The following is a 19,098-nucleotide window of genomic DNA, read 5'->3' as shown; positions in this document are numbered from 1 at the left end:
TGCTCTTTGATGGACAATACATACATACAATGCAAACCTACTGCCATGGTAGTTGGTAGCATGGTTATACCAAAATATGCGGATCCTAAGATAATTTACACACCAAAAGATATACAAACTGATATGTTGTTTGAACACGACGTGAACTTAACATATATGCAAGCTTGGAAAGCAAAGGAAAAGGCTTTGGAATTTTTGAGAGGTCATCCTGCTGACTCCTACAGTCGACTGCCTAGTTATTTGTATATTCTGGAGAAGACTTATCCGGGGTCGGTAGTTAAATTGCAGAAGACTGACGATGACTGTTTCTTATACGCATTTGTTGCGCTTAGTACGTCAATCAATGGTTGGGAATATTGTAGGCCAGTTGTAGTAGTTGATGGGACCTTCTTGAAATCGGCATACATGGGAATAATGCTAACAGCTAGCACAATGGATGCAGCAGGTATTGTAGATTTATTGTAGAAATATTATTGTAAATTTATTTTTTGTATGTATTTTTTTCCTCTACAGTTTTATTATGGAAATTGAATTTCTTTTTGCCACATATGATAGGTAGCATATTACCACTGGCATACACTGTTGTTGATTCAGAAAATAATGCATCATGAAAGTGATTTTTTAAGCAATTCAAACATGTATATGGTAAAAAAACAAATATGTGTGTTGTTTCGGATCGGAATGAGAGTATCTTGAAGGCAACATCTATTGTTTATACCGGCATGCCACATTATGCTTGCATGTGGCATATTTGGACAAATATAAGGTCAAAGTTCAAGAAGGGTCATCTAAAGTTAAGTGAATTGTACTTTGCCATGACACGATCATACACGCTTGATGAATTTAATGAAAGAATGTCAAAGATTGAAGATATTGACACACATGTTAAAGCATACCTATACGATATTGGCTATCACAGATGGTCTCGAGTACATGCTACAGTGAACAAAACTTGGACGATGACATCAAACATTGCAGAGTCATTGATTGCGGTAACAACAGATGCAAGAGAGCTGCCGATAGTAGAACTATTAGAGTACATGAGGACTCTTCTTGAATGTTGGACTAATGAAAAGTTATTAAAAGCAAATGGTACATTCATATACCTTGGAAAAAAAATACAACAAAGAGTTAGAGGACAACATGATATTATCGCAGAAGCTGAGAGTAAGCTATATCCAATAACATCGGATCAATTATTCCATCAAACAAAATACATACAATCATTGTAGATAAAATGTTGAATAATTGTAGTTATTTTGTATATGTTTCTGACAAGTTGTTGTGTGTTTACAATAAAATTGTAGGTGAGGGCTTCAACAGATCACATCCATACAGTGATAGATGGTGTGAAGCGCTATATTGTTTGTCTTCAAAATAAGAGATGTAGTTGTGGACAATTCCAGCTTGATGAACTTCCTTGTGCACATACTTTGGCGGCTTTAAGGCACATGAATGAGTCTTATGAAAACTATTGTTCTCCTTTTTACACGAGGGATAGCCTCTTGCATACTTATGAAATACCAGTAGACCCGCTGCCTGATAAAAGCAAATGAAATGTGCCACAACATATAGCTGAAGAAGTTATAATGCCACATATCGGGAAACGACAGCCAGGAAGACCTCAAAAACAAAGATACAAACCATATGATGAAGTAAATGCAAAGAAGTACAAGGTTTCATGTGGCAATTGCAGACTAGAAGGGCATAACAAAAGATCTTGTAAGAATGCTCCCAAGAGAAAATAAAATTTGATAAAGTCACAAGACGTTTTGATAAATTGTGTTGAGGTATTCTGGAGAATTATAGTTGAGGTGTAATTGTGTTGATAAATTGAATAAAGACTGTCTCCTACAATAAAATATTTTCAGCTCTTAATGCAGTTGGTTTGTATTTATTTTGTTTAATTACTGAGTGTATTAATTTCAGCCTTTCATAACTTGATTGAATTATGTATTTTTTGTATGTATAATACATAATTATAGTTAAATTATAAAGAAATTATATGCTAACAATAACGATATCAAGTACTAACAACTTTCAAACAAAAAAATAACAAAAAATGTTTCCTATTCTAAGTAGTAGTATCCTGAATAAAATAACAAAACATAGGGTAAAATAATTATAGCACAAATCTGCTACAAATAAACTTCAACTGACTTGTTCTTAGATAACAATCTGTCTACAACTTTACTACAAAACAACTATAACTAAACAATCTAACTATAATTTTTCTACAGAAAAGGGCAACTAATTCTTCTTCTTCCGGACTTGTGTTCTCTCGTTCACAACTGGTGCACCTTTTCTTCTTCCTAATCTTCCAGTCACCTCGCTCTCACTAATTGCATTAGTATCTTGCTTCTTCCTAGCATAATCCCAATGTAGCGCTCCATAGCGTCTATGATATTGATCAATATCAGAAAGGTCTTCCTTTGAAACTGCTAGCTCTCCAATGCTGACATATTCTGCAAATGAAGCCACGTATACACCACAGTCACTGCAAAAAAAATTAGTGGAAAAGATTTAGCATTCATTGTAAAATAAAATCTGTTAAATAGATAGAAGGGAAAACAACTTTTTCATATAGTGATCCCTCTTTTTGCTCGGGTATCTCACCGACCAACCACTGAATGTCAAGAAGGTCAGTAACACTTTTTTCAATGTATGCCTTTGTGTTTTTGTAGTTGATGTCTGGACGCTTTCCATAGAAGTCTGTGCATGACAAGTAGAGGAGGGGGGAGGGATCATAACATCAAACTTGTTGACAATAGATTTAACAAGGTTGTGATTTCGTGAAGAGACCATAGAACCATAAACATATAGAACCCTATCGGTAATGTCAAACACAACCAACAACCAATAAAATTTCTCCACAATATTTATGGGCATAATCATAAAATCAACTTGATCCCATGTAACATTTTTGCGAGTAACGACGTCCTGGGATTTGACAACATCAAGCTTCTTTTCGGCAGGAGCATTGATGTACCTCTGATAAATATGTTCAATTATGGTCTTGAACATGCAATCAGTGGTTGTAAACTGTATCTTGTTTTGAGGACCATACTTTCCTCTCTTTCTCAAATAGTATAAAATAACATCAATGTGCTATGTAAAAGCAGATTTTATTAGTTCTCAATGCTTCATACAATTTAACTACAATATATCTACAAAAAAACTATAAAATCTGGAGATGACAGAATAATATAGCTAGTCATTAAATTCTGATAGGGTATGTGTTTAACGAGTCATTGAGGACTTACCCGGGATGTTTCAAAGTATAAAATCACTCCTTTTTATCAACTTTCTCAATTACAAGATCATACCACAACTTAAGCTAGTTATCTTTTATAGAATAAGGCGTCTTTCTCCTATTTAAACACATATCAATTACAATAAATATGTAGATTCAATTGGAAATCCAAAAGATGAATGCACTCGAAAATATGAACAAATTGTATAAACTAACCTCTTTAAAACTGTATCGGTACCAAGGTACAACCACTTGTCGAATTCTTCCAACAAGTCAGGATCAATATCTTCGCTAATAGCCCAAGTAAATGGATGCTTGATGAGGAAAATTAGAGGTCTAACAGAAGTGCTCCCACCAGAACTGTAAAAAAGGGAGAAAGGGGGATCAGGCATGCTTTTCAGGCTGCCTTGTTTTTCCTTGATGCACAGGGGTTGTTTCATCTTTGCTAAGCTCGCCGAACTTAACAATCTGAGAGATGTGGGTTGTTTCATCTTTGTTAAGCTCGCCGAACTTAACAATCTGAGAGATGTTCTCTAGCAGCTCAAAATCATCAAGTGTAACTTCCCTTTTCTCAGATCTGGAGTCGTTGTCCGAATCACCTACATTAACGTAGTCGGCTGGTTCACCCCCTTCTTCACAACAATCATCTCCTTCTTATATAAGATTCTCTTCTTGAATGAGAGATTGCATTTTTGTCTCTTTCTCCTCATTCTTCTGTTCTCCTAGAATGCTTATTGTAGCTTCCTGTTTTGGAGATTTTGCAGGCATAGCTTCCTTCACTGTTACAGTAAATATGTTTAAGTTAATCAAATTGTAGATAATTTGTACTAAACACTAACATCACTGCATACAAATTGTAGTTTAAATGTAGTAAATTTGTTGAGATGTTATCCTGCATCTGATATGCAAAATATATTGTGAAATGTGATGATAACATATACTAAATCATACTTGCATTCTATTCACCAAATGCCCTTTCAAATTGGGAAGATAAATCAACATGTACACGAACATTCTCCTCAATTTCTATGTCATTCACGTGCCCTGTATCTAAGAAAACAACTGAAAATATAATGCATATTAGTTGATACAAAATTAGGCAATAGGTAGATATATTGTAGACATAATGTAGATATGTATATATATGTAGATATATTGTAGATATGTGTAGATATATTGTAGATGCCTGTTTTACTGCTGCTAGATATATTGTAGATGCATGTTTTACTGCTGCTGGCATGCACTGGTTTATCAATATTGCCCAAAAAGTGTTGATTGTTCTTTTCTTTTGAGTGCTCATCATTTTTTGTAGAACTCCCAGCAAACAACAGGCATTTAATTTGTTAGGCTATATACTTTATGAACGATAATATAAACTTAGACGTGATAAAAACTGTTGTGTAAAATGAATATATTTCAAATGAAACCTTAGCATCAATATTATCCTTTTGACTGTTTATTGACTGCAAAATAGCCTTGATTGAGTTATTGAGTAGCAGTCGAATGCTACCTAATTCTTCAAAAATATCTTTCTAAAAAGATCCAAGATCTGAACCAACCTACATATTAAAATATAGAGAGTTAAAGAAATAATTTGCATAACATAAATTAAAGAAACCATTCAGGATTATGTATATATGTTACCTTGTCAACATCTTTTCTTATTTTTTTTTATTTGTTTCAGAATATCTTTCTTGTCATCTATTCCAATTGCCTGCTTGTGTCCGAATGGAGATACAACATCTATCAGATGCTCAGACTTGGTTTCAACTTCTTCAAGGATGTATTCAACTTTATCTCACAAATTAATTCTTGAAAGCTCTTCTGGTGCTTCAATTATGTTGGTGAACTGAGTGAAAAAAAGAAATGAGAGTGACTTAGACATAATATGTATAAAGGTTGTAGATAATTTGTATTAGATTGTCTGCACATAAGTGAAAACTATTTACCTTGATCCATGCTGGTTTGATCATTCTATCTTCAATTGCAGATAACCTATCTTGTCCTTACTAGCTGACCAGCTAAGTATGCGAGGGATAGAATTAGCAACCCTTGTAGCTATATCAATATTAACGGTAGATCAACACTCATACAACCATATTTGCATAGTTACTGCAAAGCCTCGAATGACATAAAAATGAACATAAGGGTTGAGCTTGTGCCTAACAGACTGAAGCAATTGTGTATAAGACTCACTACCCTATGCGTAGTTCGCATACTATCCTGAGTTCACCAAATAGAACCTAAAATAGTCTATCAACCCTGCATTGTCTTTGTCTGAAGGATAGAGGAAGAATTCTATGAGATATAGAATACACAATTTGACTGCATCCTCGTCGTTCACCCAACTACGGCTGGTTTAAGTATGACTTCTGAACTTTTTCCTTGTTTGGAAAATAGCTTCTCATTATTTTACTGTCATATGTAGGTGTGTAGCCAAAGTCTGTCACTTCCGTAAAATATCTCAGACCAATAATCAGGGCAAACTCTCTCAAACCAAAATTCAGCCTCTGGCCCTTCATTCAATTCATACTTCATGAGAAGATGAATTGCTTGATTTTGCATACATATTCTGGGCAAGGAAAGCAAATAACCAAAACATGTCTTCTTAAAAAGTTTTAAACCATTTTCAGATAGTAAATCTTTGATTTGCCCAGGAATAGTGGGGTCGGATAATGTCTGAAACCTAATGATCCCATAATCAACATTAGGAGGTGCAAAAAATGGTCCATTCTGCAGCTAAAGGAAAAGAAAGTTATTAAAACAAGGCTCAAAACTATAAAACAAAATAACTATATTTATAATATAATTTATCTATAATTAGCTGAGTCAAAAACAGAAAACAAAATAACTACAATTATATTATAATTTATCTACAATCTTTAAAACAGAGTCAAAACTAGGCAAAACGTTTATATAACAATGTATCTACAATCAAAAATCATAAATCTACACAATGCAGATAAATTTTCTACAACTATAAAAACAAAAATTATGTTGATTCATAAGAATGAGAACAAAGTTTTTTAGCTTTAAAAAAATATATTGTTAAAACTACTAAATTTTTACCTTCACCAAAGACTGTTGGGGAGCAGTTTTAGAAGATTTTTGAACTTTCTTCTTTTTTGAAGGTTTTACATTAGGAGACACTCTAACGTTTTTTGCAACTTTAATGACAGCTTCTTCTTCGACGAAATCATCATCGAAATCAATCTCTTTGCCTTTCTTTTTTGCAGATTTGACAGGTATCGACGATTCACCAGCATCAATATCGTGCTTTTATTTTGTACGAGCTTTTGCCCTAGTTTTACGAGGGGAAAGCCTGTGCTTGTTCTCTTCTTTTGCATGAGTTTATTTTGAAACCTTTTGGGGTGAATTCTCTGATAAAACACCCAAATCAAATGTAGGAATATCGGCTCCTTTATCTTTTTTAGGGCTGATCTTTGAAGCTATTTTCTTTTTCATTGAAAATCAAGCAAAGCACAGACGTTAATGGAGGTGATTTTTTGAAGAAGAGAGTAAAATTTTAGAATGCTTTTTGAAGAAGAGAGGAAATAGGTGTTAATGGAGGGATTCTGAAATTTGTGGAGAGAGAATCGTGTTTGAGTTCATGATACGTGGGGGAGGGGGTGGGATGTGGAGAGAGAAACGTGGGGAGAGTGTAAGATACGTTAGAGTTATTTTAGGACACTAATTACTATCATTAATTGCCTTTAAAATGTACATAAATGGTAATTGGGTATATAATATGTAGTTATATTAAAACTTGAATATGGAGGATAATATAGTTTCATATAGTGTATAAGAATGTAAAAATTTCTATCACGGGTTAGGTTGGCCGGCCCAGCGAGCCAAGCTCATGTTGACCGCTCCAGAGATGATAGATGTAACTCTTGACTTTCTTTCCAATTTAGCAAACGTGTAGTATGAGATGACTTCTCCAAATGATCATTGGACGCTTTCCATTTTATTACGATCATCCCAAGCGCTTATAGCTCCTTTGCTTGACTTCGTTTTGAAGGGTCTTTTAGGTGTGGCGATGGGCACGAAGTGGTCAAAGAAGCAGAAGAATAGTGTGAAGAAATTGGTCTAGTGCACAAGTGATCTCCTTAAAACCTATATAATATCAGATTCACATAGGGAAAGAGACAAAGATACACCTTACTATTAAGGAACTCAAAAAGTTATCTTTTTGTTATTGTTAAACTCTTTAGCAGATGCCTTCATTTGAATATTTTAGTCCTATAGTATGATTTTTGAGTAAGTAAAATCATCAGAACGCCTCAAAAATCTTACATCTACTCTGCATAAGAAAAATTACATAAACAACAAGACTGTGATATCATTATTTATAAATACATCCTGCTATATAATCAAGCATACATTTTATTACATAACTGCAATTTTTTTCTTTAAACAATTTAAATTCCCTTGGATGGGACGCAAGCGCTATGTAATTATGGCCAATATTTTGGCTAATGGAGTCCATCTCACTTAAGCATAAGTATCTTTGCATAGTGTAGACTTTGTTGACAATATTTTTTGGGACCCAAAAATATTGCATTATGTGGTGGACATCATTTGCACAACTTGTATCTCTTCTTTTACACCTAAGAGGCCAAGACTTTTTTGCCTATAAAAGGGAAGGCAATTAGTTCATTTTAGACACACCAACAAAACTTGTCTTCAATTCTTGTTTCTTCCTTTCTTCCTTTATTAAGAGTCTTTTGTATGAGAGTTAGTGTTGAGAAGCACTTGTGTGAACCCTTTCTTTGGAGTGATCTTGTGAGGTTATTCTCTTAGGGTATTTGGGATTAATTAGAGTGTTTACTCTAATTTTGTACTCTCTTTTGTACTCTTATTGTTATAGTAAATTACTCCTCTCCACTTGTGGACGTATGTCACTTTGACCGAACCACGTTAAATTTGTGTCTTCTTTATCTACTTTAATTGTCGTTATTATCAACTTCCATTGTCTTTGTTATTGTCATTATACCGTTGTTTGACTAAATTCCGCACTACCCGGGTTCTCGATCCTAACAAATTGGTATTAGAGCCAGATCTAACCGGGTTAGTTTCAATAGCCAAAATGACTCTAACAAAGACCTATGTTGAGAAATTTGACCGAAGTGCAAACTTCGGAATGTGGCAATTAAAGATGTAAGCTATCCTAATTCAGGATGGTTTAGACTTGGCGTTGCAAGGAAAGGAGAAGAAGCCAGATAAAATGACGGACGAGGAGTTTGTCATCATAGACAAAAAGGCAAAAGCACGTATCATTTTAAATCTCTCAGATGAGATTTTACGTGAAGTTTCTGTAGAAACCAAAGCTAAAGGCATGTGGGAAAAATTGAAAACTTTATATATGAAGAGGACGGTGGAAAATAGACTTTACCTGAAGCAGAAGCTTTATACAATTCGTATGGGTGAATGTACCTCTACTCTCTCTCATCTTGACACATTTGATTCCATTCTTATGGATTTGAGTAATATAGATGCTGAAATTAAAGATGAAGATCAAGCCGTGTTACTACTTTGTTCTCTACCCCCATCTTTTAAGCATATAAGAGATACTATGCTTTATGCAAAGGATAATATCTCTTATAAGGATATTAAATCTATCTTAAAATCAAAAGAACATATAGATAGTGATATTACTGGGGAAGCTAGTGGAACTCAAGCGGAAGTTGGCTTGTTTGCTAGGGGCAAATACGACTCCATATCCAAATACAATAATTTAGAGTGTTGCTATTGTCATAAGAAAGGCCACAATATCTCTGAATGCTATAAGCTGAAAAATAAAGAAAAGCATAAGGAAAGAAAAAATGAGCACAAAAATACTGACACTGCTGAAGCAAGTATAGCTGCTGATGAGACTGAGGGAACTATTTTTTAGCAACTAATAATAGTTTCAAATCTAACAATGAGTGGATTTTAAATTCAAGTTGTTCTTATAATATGTGTCGCAATCGGTATTTATTTAATCACATATGAATCTATTGGATGTGGAGTTATCTTGATGGGCAACAATGTTGCCTGCAAAATTTTTGGAAAAGGTACAGTCCGAATCAAAATGCACGATGGTGTGGTGAGAATTCTCACTGATCTTAGACATGTTCCTGATTTGAAGAAAAATTTCATTTCTTTGGGCACTCTAAAATCTCTTGGGTGCAAGTACACAGGTGGAGTTCTGAAAGTTTCTTATGGTGCTCTTGTGATCATGAAAGCACACAGATCTGGTTTGTTGTATACTTTATTGGGATCCACTGTTATAGGCCCTACTACAGTTTCGGTATCAGACAACTTGTCTGATTTTGATGGCATTAAATTTTGACATATGCCCATTGGGGCTTTTGTGGAGAAGGTGGAGCAAATTTACTACATCAGCCAAAGTTAGGCCAAGGTAGAGATTTGTAATTATGGCCAATATTTTGCTAATGGAGTCCATCTCACATAAGCATAAACATCTTTGCAAAGTGTAGACTTTGTTGGCAATATTCTTTGGGACCTAAAAATATTACATTATGTGGTGGACATCATTTGCACAACTTGTATCTCTTCTTTTACACCTAAGAGGCCAAGACTTTTTTGCCTATAAAAGGGAAGGCAATTAGTTCATTTTAGACACACCAACAAGACTTGTCTTCAATTCTTGTTTCTTCCTTTTTTCCTTTATTAAGAGTGTTTTGTATGAGAGTTAGTGCTGGGAAGCACTTGTGTGAACTCTTTCTTTGGAGTGATCTTGTGAGGTTATTCTCTTAGGTTATTTGGGATTAATTAGAGTGTTTACTCTAATTTTGTACTCTCTTTTGTACTCTTATTGTTATAGTAAATTGCTCCTCTCCGCTTGTGGACGTAGGTCACTTTGACCGAACCACATTAAATTTGTGTCTTCTTTATCTACTTTAATTGTCGTTGTTATCAACTTTCATTGTCTTTGTTATTGTCATTATACTATTGTTTGGCTAAATTCCGTACTATCCGGGTTTCCGATCCTAACACGCTATGTGGACCACGACTGCGCAGTGCATTAGGGAAGCCGCGAAAAAGATATTGGGGGTCTCAAAGGGTTACTCTGGTAGTCACAAGAGAGACTGGTGGTGGAATAGAGAGGTAGGTGCAAGGAAAAGTGAAAACCAAAAGCAACGTATCTGAAGCTACTGGAAAGTGTAGATGAGGAGCAGAAGAAGGCGAATAGGAAGCATTATAAGTTGGCTAAGAAAGAGGCAAAGCTAGCAGTTACGGCGGCCAAGACTGCAACTTTTAGTCGTTTGTACAAGGAACTCGAGGGTCGAAATGGGGATAAGAGGTTATTCAGGATAGCCAAAGCGGGATAAAGGAAGGTGCGTGACTTGGACCAAGTTAAGTACATCAAGGACGAAGAAGGTAAAGTTTTGTTGGATAAGGGGCTTATCCGTCGGAGATGACAAACCTACTTCCATAATCTCTTGAACGAGGAGGGGGACAAGAGCATTGTTCTGGGTGATTTGGAACTCTTCGGGAGTCGTTGTGACTTTTGGTATTGTAAGCGGATTAGAGTTGATGAAGTTGAGGGGGCTATGCGTAAGATAAGTAGGGGCAAAGCGACTGAGCCGGATGAAATCTCGATGAAGTTTTGGAAGAGTGCGGGCAAGACAGGCTTGGAGTGGCTCACTAGGTTATTTAATGCCATTTTTAGAACGAAGAAGATGCCCGAAGAGTGGAGGTGGAGCACGATGGTTCTTGTATACAAGAACAAGGGAGATATCCAAAATTGCAATAACTATCGGGGTGTCAAGCTGCTTAGCATACTATGAAAATCTGGGACAGAGTGATAGAGCTAAGGGTGAGGAGGAGTGTGTCTATTTCCGAGAACCAGTTTGAGTTTATGCCGAGGCGTTCGACTACAAAAGTCATCCACATTGTTAGGAGATTGATGGAGCAGTATAGGGAGAGAAAGAAGGACTTGCATATAGTGTTCATCGTCTTAGAAAAGACGTACAATAAAGTTTCGAGGGAGGTTTTGTGGAGATGTTTGGAGGCTAGAGGTGTACATGTTGCCTATGTTAGGTTGATTAAGGACATGTATGATGGAGTAAACACCCGAGTGAGGACGGTGGGTGTGGACTCGGGCCATTTTTTAGTTATGATGGGGTTGCATCAAGGGTCGGCACTCAGCCCTTTTTTGTTTGCTCTGGTGATGGACGTACTGACGCGCCACATCCAAGGGGAGGTGCCGTGGTGCATGCTATTTGTAGATGATATTGTATTGATTGACGAGACGCGAGAAGGTGTGAATGCGCAATAAGAGGTATAGAGGCAGACCCTGGCATCTAAAGGTTTCAAGTTAAGCACGACCAAGACGGAATACTTGGAGTGTAAGTTCAGTGGCGAGACTTAAGGAGGGGAAGGGGAGGTGAGACTGGACTCGCAGGTCATCCCTATGAGAGGGAGTTTTAAGTACCTTGGGTCTATTGTATCGGGTTGAGCGTTGGCCAGTCAAGATCGTTCATGTCCAGAAGATGAAGGTAGCAGAGATGAGAATGTTGAGATAGATGTGCGGACACACTAGGTTAGATAGGATCAGAAATGAGGTTATTCGCGACAAGGTGGGTGTAGCCTCTATTGAGGACAAGATGCGGGAAGCACAACTTATGTGGTTTGTTCATGTGAGGAGGAGGAACATAGACTCCCCGGTGAGGAGGTGTGAGAGGTTGACATTGAAGAGCTTACAGAGAGGTAGATGTAGGACAAAGAAGAGGTGGAGAGAGGTGATTTGGCAAGACATGGCACAACTTCAGCTGACCGAGGACATGACCCTTGATAAGAAGGTATGTAGGTCGAAGATTAGGGTAGTAAGGTAGGTAGTCTAGAGTGTTCATAACAGTAGTATTGGTACGCAACCTCGCTTTCTGTTGGCAGTAGATTTTTTTGACTAACCGTTATTTTCTTTCATTGTTGATCACCTTACTATCTTATTGTTTTTATTCTACTTTTATATGGCTTTTTGGTGCTATCCCTTCTTGTCTATATTTTCATTAATTTAGTACTTATGTTTTCCTCAGCCGAGGGTTTATTGGAAACAACCTCTCTATGCTCACAAGGTAGGGGTAAAATTTGCGTACACACTACCCTCCCCAGATCCCACGGTATGGGATAATACTGAGTATGTTATTGTTGTTGTTGGATGGAGGGAGTAACAAATAACACAGTAGTTGAGAAAAATCTTGTGTTACATTGTCATTCATAAAACACAATTTGACTACAAAATTTGGATATGAGAAAAATATCATGTTACATGGGGAGGATTTTGACATAGAAAATATCATATCCCTTTTCTGCTGATTTGACACAAATTTCCAAAGTTAATTACTCTTGTTCATAGGCCTGTTGATCTGATGGAATACTCTTGAACCAATGCTGCAAATATTGATCGCCTTTCAAGTAAGGTAGCTGGTCTGTCATATTCCTTTGCCCATCCTGTCAAAAACCAAAACATCATTAAAATCTTGAAATTGGCAAGATCACTCTACTTAAATCATTTTGGGAGTTTACTTAACGCGTAGATAAACTAGAAAGCGTCTATAAGCTTACCGGACACCCTCGTAGTTCATTAAAAACTTACCATCATCTATAACAAGAACGCGGTCACAGTCTATGACAGTTGGTATGCGGTGAGCAATGGTGATAATAGTGCAGGCTGCAAAGTCCTCGCGAATGATCTTTTGGATGACAGCATCAGTTTGAGAATCAACAGAAGCCGTTGCTTCATCCATGAACAGAATTTTACTATTCTTGAGCATGACTCTCCCTAAGCAAAGGAGCTGTCTTTGTCCAACACTCCAGTTCTCTCCACTATCTACCACTGACGCGTCGAGTTTCTCAGGCTTTGCTGCTACCACATCTTTCAATTGGCAGCGTTCAAGACTCTAGAGATACAAAAGAAGTTAAAGAAAAGACTTTATGAGAAAAGCATATTTTCAAAAAAGAGATGTACATACCTTCCATATTTCATCATCTGAATACTGTCCTAGGGGATCAATATTGCTTCTAACTGTCCCCTGAAATAGGACTGGTTCTTGAGGAATGATACCGAAGCGTGATCTAAGATCATGAAGTCCTAACTTGCAAATGTCAACACCATCAATTATGATGGTTCCAGCTGAAGGTTCCACCAGCCTAAAGAAAACTTGTATCAGAGTAGACTTCCCACTTCCAGTTCGGCCAACAATGCCAATTTTTTCTCCTCCGTTGATTCTAAGAGAGATTCCTTTCAGAACAAGTGGAGTATTAGACCTATACCGAACCTGCACAAAAGATACATATGTTATTTTGTGATCAGGCAAAGAAACTAGAAAAATGATTCTAGTATCACACCTTCAAGTTGTTGATGTCAATGTCACCACGATAGGGCCAATCTAACGATGGAAGACAATTCGGTATCCTCCATGAAGCCTCAGATGGTATTCTTATGAACTGTTTTATCCTTTCAACTGAAACCATTCTGTTCTCAACCATACAGCTCATGTATACCGTCCAGAAGAGCACACCATTTAGAGGCAGTCCATAGGACAGTGCCAAGCCGATGTATTCTAATGACAGATAAAAAAAGAATCAACCAAGTAGCAAAACGGAAATGAAGCCAAGACCAGGAAAATGGTGATTTAAGAATTTCACCTGGTGAGATAAGAAATCTTGGGAGCAAGACCATGAAAATGGTGGCAATGCAGATCAAAATACTACCAATAAACTCTAGGCGAAGACCTAGCCACTCATTTGACGCGTTGCTGTGGAAATCCATCCGCAGATTAGCATTGACTCTCTCAACATTTCCTTTAAAAAAGTGATCTTCCTTCCTGAAGCAGCGTAGAGTCATGATCCCTGATATGGTTTCAGAAAAGTGATGGAGGATTGGAGCTTTGGTGATTGAACTAAGTCTGGTTAATTCGCGCGAAGATGCAATATAGTATCTCTGCATGTCAGATGAAAAAAGAAAGTCAATATGCTATTAATGAAATAACTGTTTCAACTGCAATAAGGTCTGTATGACCTTTCATTCTCTTACCCGGTACCAGATGTTAAGCCAAACTAGGGGGATCATGAGGAAAATAGTTGGCCAAGCACTTTGGCAAGTAATGAACAACATGCCAATTAATGTGAAGTACATCAGAAGCACTAAACTTAGAAATATTGGAATCATAAAATCAACATATGCCTGATCTGTTGATGCCTGAAAAGCAAGAAATCATTCATTAGATTAGTGAAGAAGATACCACAACTCTAGCATTAAATCAGAATATATATGGAGTTTAGGACTCACCCGACTTAATATTCTTCCTGAAGGGGTAGTGTCAAAGAATGACATGGGAGCATGCAGTATGCTATCAAGAATTTGATCAAAGAAATGTTGAGCTGTTTTGAGACCCAAAAACGCGACAAGAAATGATCTGATGATCACAAAGATGCAAGAAATGGCAGCTATGATTGAGTAAACATTTATGAAAAGAGAAGGATTGAATATATGGTCCTTTGAAGTTTCATATGCCAGCCAATAGTCACTCAACATAGTGGACCCTTGCCATAGTGCAGAAACGATTAATACAACTGCTACTCCCCACCATCCAAATGCCTCAGTGCAGTACTGCTTGTAGACGTCAAAACTGACATGACCAGTCTCTCTTTCCTCTTCTTCAATAAGCTTTGAACTACCCTTTGGTTGTTGGTCCAAAGAAGTACTTTCACCATTGGTTTCCTCTTGAGATTTCTGGGGCGACTTTGGGGTTACTTGATGAGGTGATCTTGGTGTTTGTGGGAGGTTCTCACCAGTGCTACTTTCCACTAGCTCCATTGAGTTCTCATGTGCAGCGACAAGATCACCAAAATCCATTCCCAATTCTAGAAGCTCTTCATATTTCCCAGACTGCACAATCTTACCATCTCTCATCACCTGTCAATATAGTAAATAATGAACTAGAATTCTTTCAATATACTTGGTCGAGTAGTAAATCAATGTGGTGCTTACCAATATAAGATCTGCATTGTGCAGGAAGTCAACTTGGTGAGTGACGAGAACAATAGTCTTATCCTTCAAAGCTCCCCTTACACATTCCTGCAAAGACCGATGTCAGTCATGTACCGTACTTTTTCCTCATTCAAATGTTTTACTGTAGTAATTAATAACTTGGGAAGATTTCCTATAGCAATTTATGCCAAAAAAACACAAACGAGTTTGAGCATCAAAGTTATATATCAATTGGAGTGACCTTAAATATTTCTGATCCAGTTTGAGCATCAACAGCGCTAAATATATCATCAAGAAGATAGATGTCGCGGTCCTGATATACTGCTCTTGCAAGTTGTATCCTCTGCTTCTGACCTCCACTTAGGTTGATTCCTCGTTCTCCTATCTCAGTTTGGTCTCCATGTTCCAGAATTTCCAAGTCTTTCTCCAAGGAACAAACCCGTACTACATCTTTGTATCTTTCATTGTTCATTGGTGAACCAAACAAGATGTTTTCTTGAATAGTAGCATTCTGTATCCATGAGGTTTGCGCAACATAAGCCGTGCTTCCACAAACTCTGACCTGTATAAAAGTACAAGTGTAAGAAACTACAATAGACTAGCAGTAACAATTCAGGTGAAGTAGACAAAATGTGATTTATTGTACCTCTCCGGATAACTTATGAAGTTCACCAAGAACTGATGCCAGCAAAGAGGACTTTCCTGATCCAACCATTCCAACGATTGCAGCAAGTTCCCCCTTTCGGATTTCAACATTTATTTCTTTCAAAACAATTTGATCACCATCATCTTCCCATGAAAAATTCCCATCTTTTACCTCCACCGCGATCCTTCCACTACAACCTTCTACTCTTTCGACAACATTATGATCCAATTCACGGCTTGTCATATATCCATCTAACCTACCTAGCGATACCAAGGCTTGTGAAACTGACATAAGGGATTGGGGGAAGGTTCTGATTGGATCCTGTAAAATTCTGAAAACCGTTGTTGCTGTGAATACTGTGGCAGCATCTAGAGGGATTTTGCAAAGAATTGCAGCTAAAAATGTAAGAGCTGCTATGACCGGTGGCAAACTCCACAGCAGTGACAAGTTGCAAGAAAGCAAGTACGTGAACTTACTCAGCCAGCTGAATTCCTCATTACGTAACGATTGAATCTTTTCTTTGAAGTGTTCTTCCCATGCTTGAAACTTGATGACGCGCATGTTTCCCAACAGTTCATTTATAGCCTTCATCCTTGAATCGCGCTTCATCATCAATTCAAATTGGAATAGATTGTTCTTGCGCGTAATATACAACGTGCAGATCATAGATCCAACAATTAAACCAAACGCCGCAAACATAGAAACACCCAGGTAATAGTACAAGAGAAGTAATGAAGCTGCAAGTTGTAATGGCATCATCCAAAGCGAATGCAGCTGTAGCATCATATCGGAAAGCTGTTGGGAATCAACGGCCATGTAATTCACTATTTGTCCTACACCATGAGCTTGTCTAGAGGAACAAGTCAATCTTAGACCTTTCTTGTATAAAGTAGTGGTAAGAGATGACCGAATCTTCATCCCGAGTAACTCAGATTTGAAATTGAAGTGATGTGCACTAAGAACTTCTATTACTTTCGAAACAAACAGAATCAAGACTAGATAATAACCCTCATTGGGGTTTGTAGTTCTATCCCCCGAAGCAAAACTAATGAAACTTTGGATAAGAACTGGTCCAACATACATAACAGCCAACTGCACTATTGCAAGGACACTAATTATAACAATGTCTCTCCAAAAACATCTGATTAATGTCATTAGTACAGGATACTTCACATTTTCACCTGGCTTAGGCCAATTCTTTTCGAAGAAATCCACCAATCTTTCAGCTCGGAAACCAGGTGGGAGAGAAGGCACTTCATCTGACTTTAAAGGGGATTGATATCCTTTACTAAGCAATGGATTCATCCAATTCCATACTGCTTTAGAGAATAGTGAAGCGGTGCCATATCCACTCACATTAGGATCCATCAGAATCATTGCATCTGTTGTCTCTAGCCTAGAGTTTTCATGTTGGCTACTAGTACAAATTCCAGATGATCCTTTTATGGCAACAATGAGAAGATACAAATATAAGGGGAAACTAACCAAGATAGCTATATCATCCATTCTAATGCTCAAATCCACATTGTTTCCATACAAAATTAGACGAATAATACCAGTAATCGTGAAAAGAAGCACGATAACATAGCTCATCACCCAATAGACGCGAAGTGGCATGGGATGAGAAACAGCAACAAATCTCTTCTCGTGTACAATCAGTACAAAAATTACAAGATAAGTTACAGCTTGAAACAGTCTGAAAAAAGCCTCTGCCATTTCCCATATTGATTGAACAACCTGAGTAAACGCTAGTATGCAAAGAACAGTATAAGTTATGGCTAAAAGAGCTGTCACAACTAAAGATGCATAAAACCAAAAGGTAACTCTAACTTGAGGCCTTTCATTACCCTCTACTAAGAGAGGTTTATTAAGTGAAGAGGTGGAATTTCCATTCTTGATAAATCTTGAACTCAACTTTTTAACTGCTAATACTATTAAGATAAACAAGAAAAGCAGATCAACAGATGATAACAGAATCCTCTGAGAACATGGTGAAAGAAAAATGAACTTCAGCCATTTTAAGGCAACTGAGACAAAAGAAGAATTATCTGAAGATTGGATGGTAGAGGCTGAACATTCAAGAGATGTGAGCCATGAATTAGCTGCCATGATTACAAAATTAGCCCACTATTCTCTCCTGCCAAAAGAGAGAAGAAAAACATGTCAAGAAAACCAAGAAACCAAGAAACTTAGTACAAATCATGTAAACAGAACAAGATAACTAATTTCTCAACCACACTTCAACTTGGCATGAAGAGACAAGTTACCCCTTTTCATGAAAGTTAGTACAGTAAATATTTAATTTCTGTTTGGTATCTTCAAGATTATATATAATACTGTATTTAAATAAGTCCCAAATAAGTTAAGTTACCTTTTATTGCATCTCTGAGGTTTTGGCTCTAGAGAGTTACTGTAATTGGGAAATATAGCATCTTCTAGTTGGGAATGTTCAATCACTGCCTAATTTATTTATAATGCTAAAAGCAAAGAAACAATAGTAGAAAAAGACAAATTAACATAGAAGAAGTTTGTTATATTATTGACCAAAGGGGTACCAAATTTTCAGTGAGCATTAAATACTTTGCATTGGTAACGTAGATTGTATTGCTTCTACGTAGATGATAGAATACTAATGTACTACTACTATTTAGGTGGGAAAGCGATTATGATATCAATGAATAGATATTTCAAATTGTTTGTATTATTTTAATTTTAAGTTGTATACACCGACAATATAATACATATTAAATCTCTATAATAAATAATAGTAATTGACAAAAATAATAAGTAATATTCTATTACAGGTTAAATAATACTCCCTTCGGTCCTATTTATTTAAGTTTATTTAAGTGATGTTTTTACTTTTTTTTTTTGTGTGGTCCACAATATTTATTTTTTTCATATATCAAAAAAAAATTAACTTCTTCTTTTCAAAGTTGCCCTTGGAGTAAAGAGTCTAGGAATAGTTTGTTATATTTCCAATGAGCAAATTAAGGTTAATATGAATAATTTTATTATTAATTAATACTAAAAGATAAATTCCTTAATATATTTGAAAAAACTAAAAAATCACTTAAAGTCGACCGGATCAAATATTAATCTTAAAAAGATTTACATTGTTGTGTGTGTAACTTAAATTTTATTTTAATAAAGGGATCAAACATATCTATGAGCTGTGTAAACACAAGAAAAGGTCAA

General features: G+C 36.5%; 2 protein-coding genes across 5 annotated transcripts; one reads left to right on the top strand and one right to left on the bottom strand.

Annotated features, from left to right (window-relative positions):
• Positions 1-659: 659 nt before the first annotated feature.
• LOC142168884 (uncharacterized) lies at positions 660-1,556 on the top strand. The gene is made up of 2 exons (XM_075230053.1): positions 660-992; positions 1,308-1,556. The coding sequence occupies exons 1-2, from the start codon at positions 660-662 to the stop codon at positions 1,554-1,556; spliced, it is 582 nt and encodes a 193-aa protein (XP_075086154.1).
• A 10,891-nt stretch (positions 1,557-12,447) lies between these two features.
• Positions 12,448-18,445, bottom strand: LOC107810856 (ABC transporter C family member 14). 4 transcript variants are annotated; one of them, XM_016635688.2, is made up of 12 exons: positions 18,272-18,445; positions 17,457-18,037; positions 15,901-17,339; positions 15,496-15,816; positions 15,255-15,341; positions 14,553-15,179; positions 14,298-14,462; positions 13,910-14,204; positions 13,610-13,824; positions 13,234-13,539; positions 12,858-13,161; positions 12,448-12,712 (listed from the first exon to the last, which is right to left on the bottom strand). In XM_016635688.2, exons 2-12 carry the CDS (start codon positions 18,007-18,009, stop codon positions 12,612-12,614), a joined length of 4,413 nt encoding a protein of 1,470 aa, XP_016491174.2. In that variant the 5' UTR covers positions 18,010-18,037; positions 18,272-18,445; the 3' UTR covers positions 12,448-12,611. The 4 variants fall into 4 exon arrangements, with proteins under 4 accessions (XP_016491174.2, XP_075085592.1, XP_016491172.2 ...); XM_075229491.1 differs by lacking the exon at positions 18,272-18,445 and adding an exon at positions 18,168-18,206; XM_016635686.2 differs by having other exon boundaries at positions 15,901-18,037.
• Positions 18,446-19,098: the final 653 nt, after the last annotated feature.

This window comes from Nicotiana tabacum, chromosome 14 (assembly GCF_000715075.1).
Source record: "Nicotiana tabacum cultivar K326 chromosome 14, ASM71507v2, whole genome shotgun sequence".
NCBI classification, from domain to species: domain Eukaryota; kingdom Viridiplantae; phylum Streptophyta; class Magnoliopsida; order Solanales; family Solanaceae; genus Nicotiana; species Nicotiana tabacum.
Note: the sequence above shows the minus strand (reverse complement) of the source record. Positions and strands in the feature narration are given on the sequence as shown.

Coding starts and splice junctions, on each gene's coding strand:
- LOC142168884 (XM_075230053.1), top strand. CDS start 660: ATGTGTGTTGTTTCGGATCGGAATGAGAGTATCTTGAAGGCAACATCT. Junction 993..1,307: donor TTGCAGAGTCATTGATTGCG/GTAACAACAGAT, acceptor ATAAAATTGTAG/GTGAGGGCTTCAACAGATCA.
- LOC107810856 (XM_016635686.2), bottom strand. CDS start 18,009: ATGGCAGCTAATTCATGGCTCACATCTCTTGAATGTTCAGCCTCTACC. Junction 13,162..13,233: donor CAGATGATGAAATATGGAAG/GTATGTACATCT, acceptor TTGTATCTCTAG/AGTCTTGAACGCTGCCAATT. Junction 12,713..12,857: donor CGTTCTTGTTATAGATGATG/GTAAGTTTTTAA, acceptor GGTTTTTGACAG/GATGGGCAAAGGAATATGAC.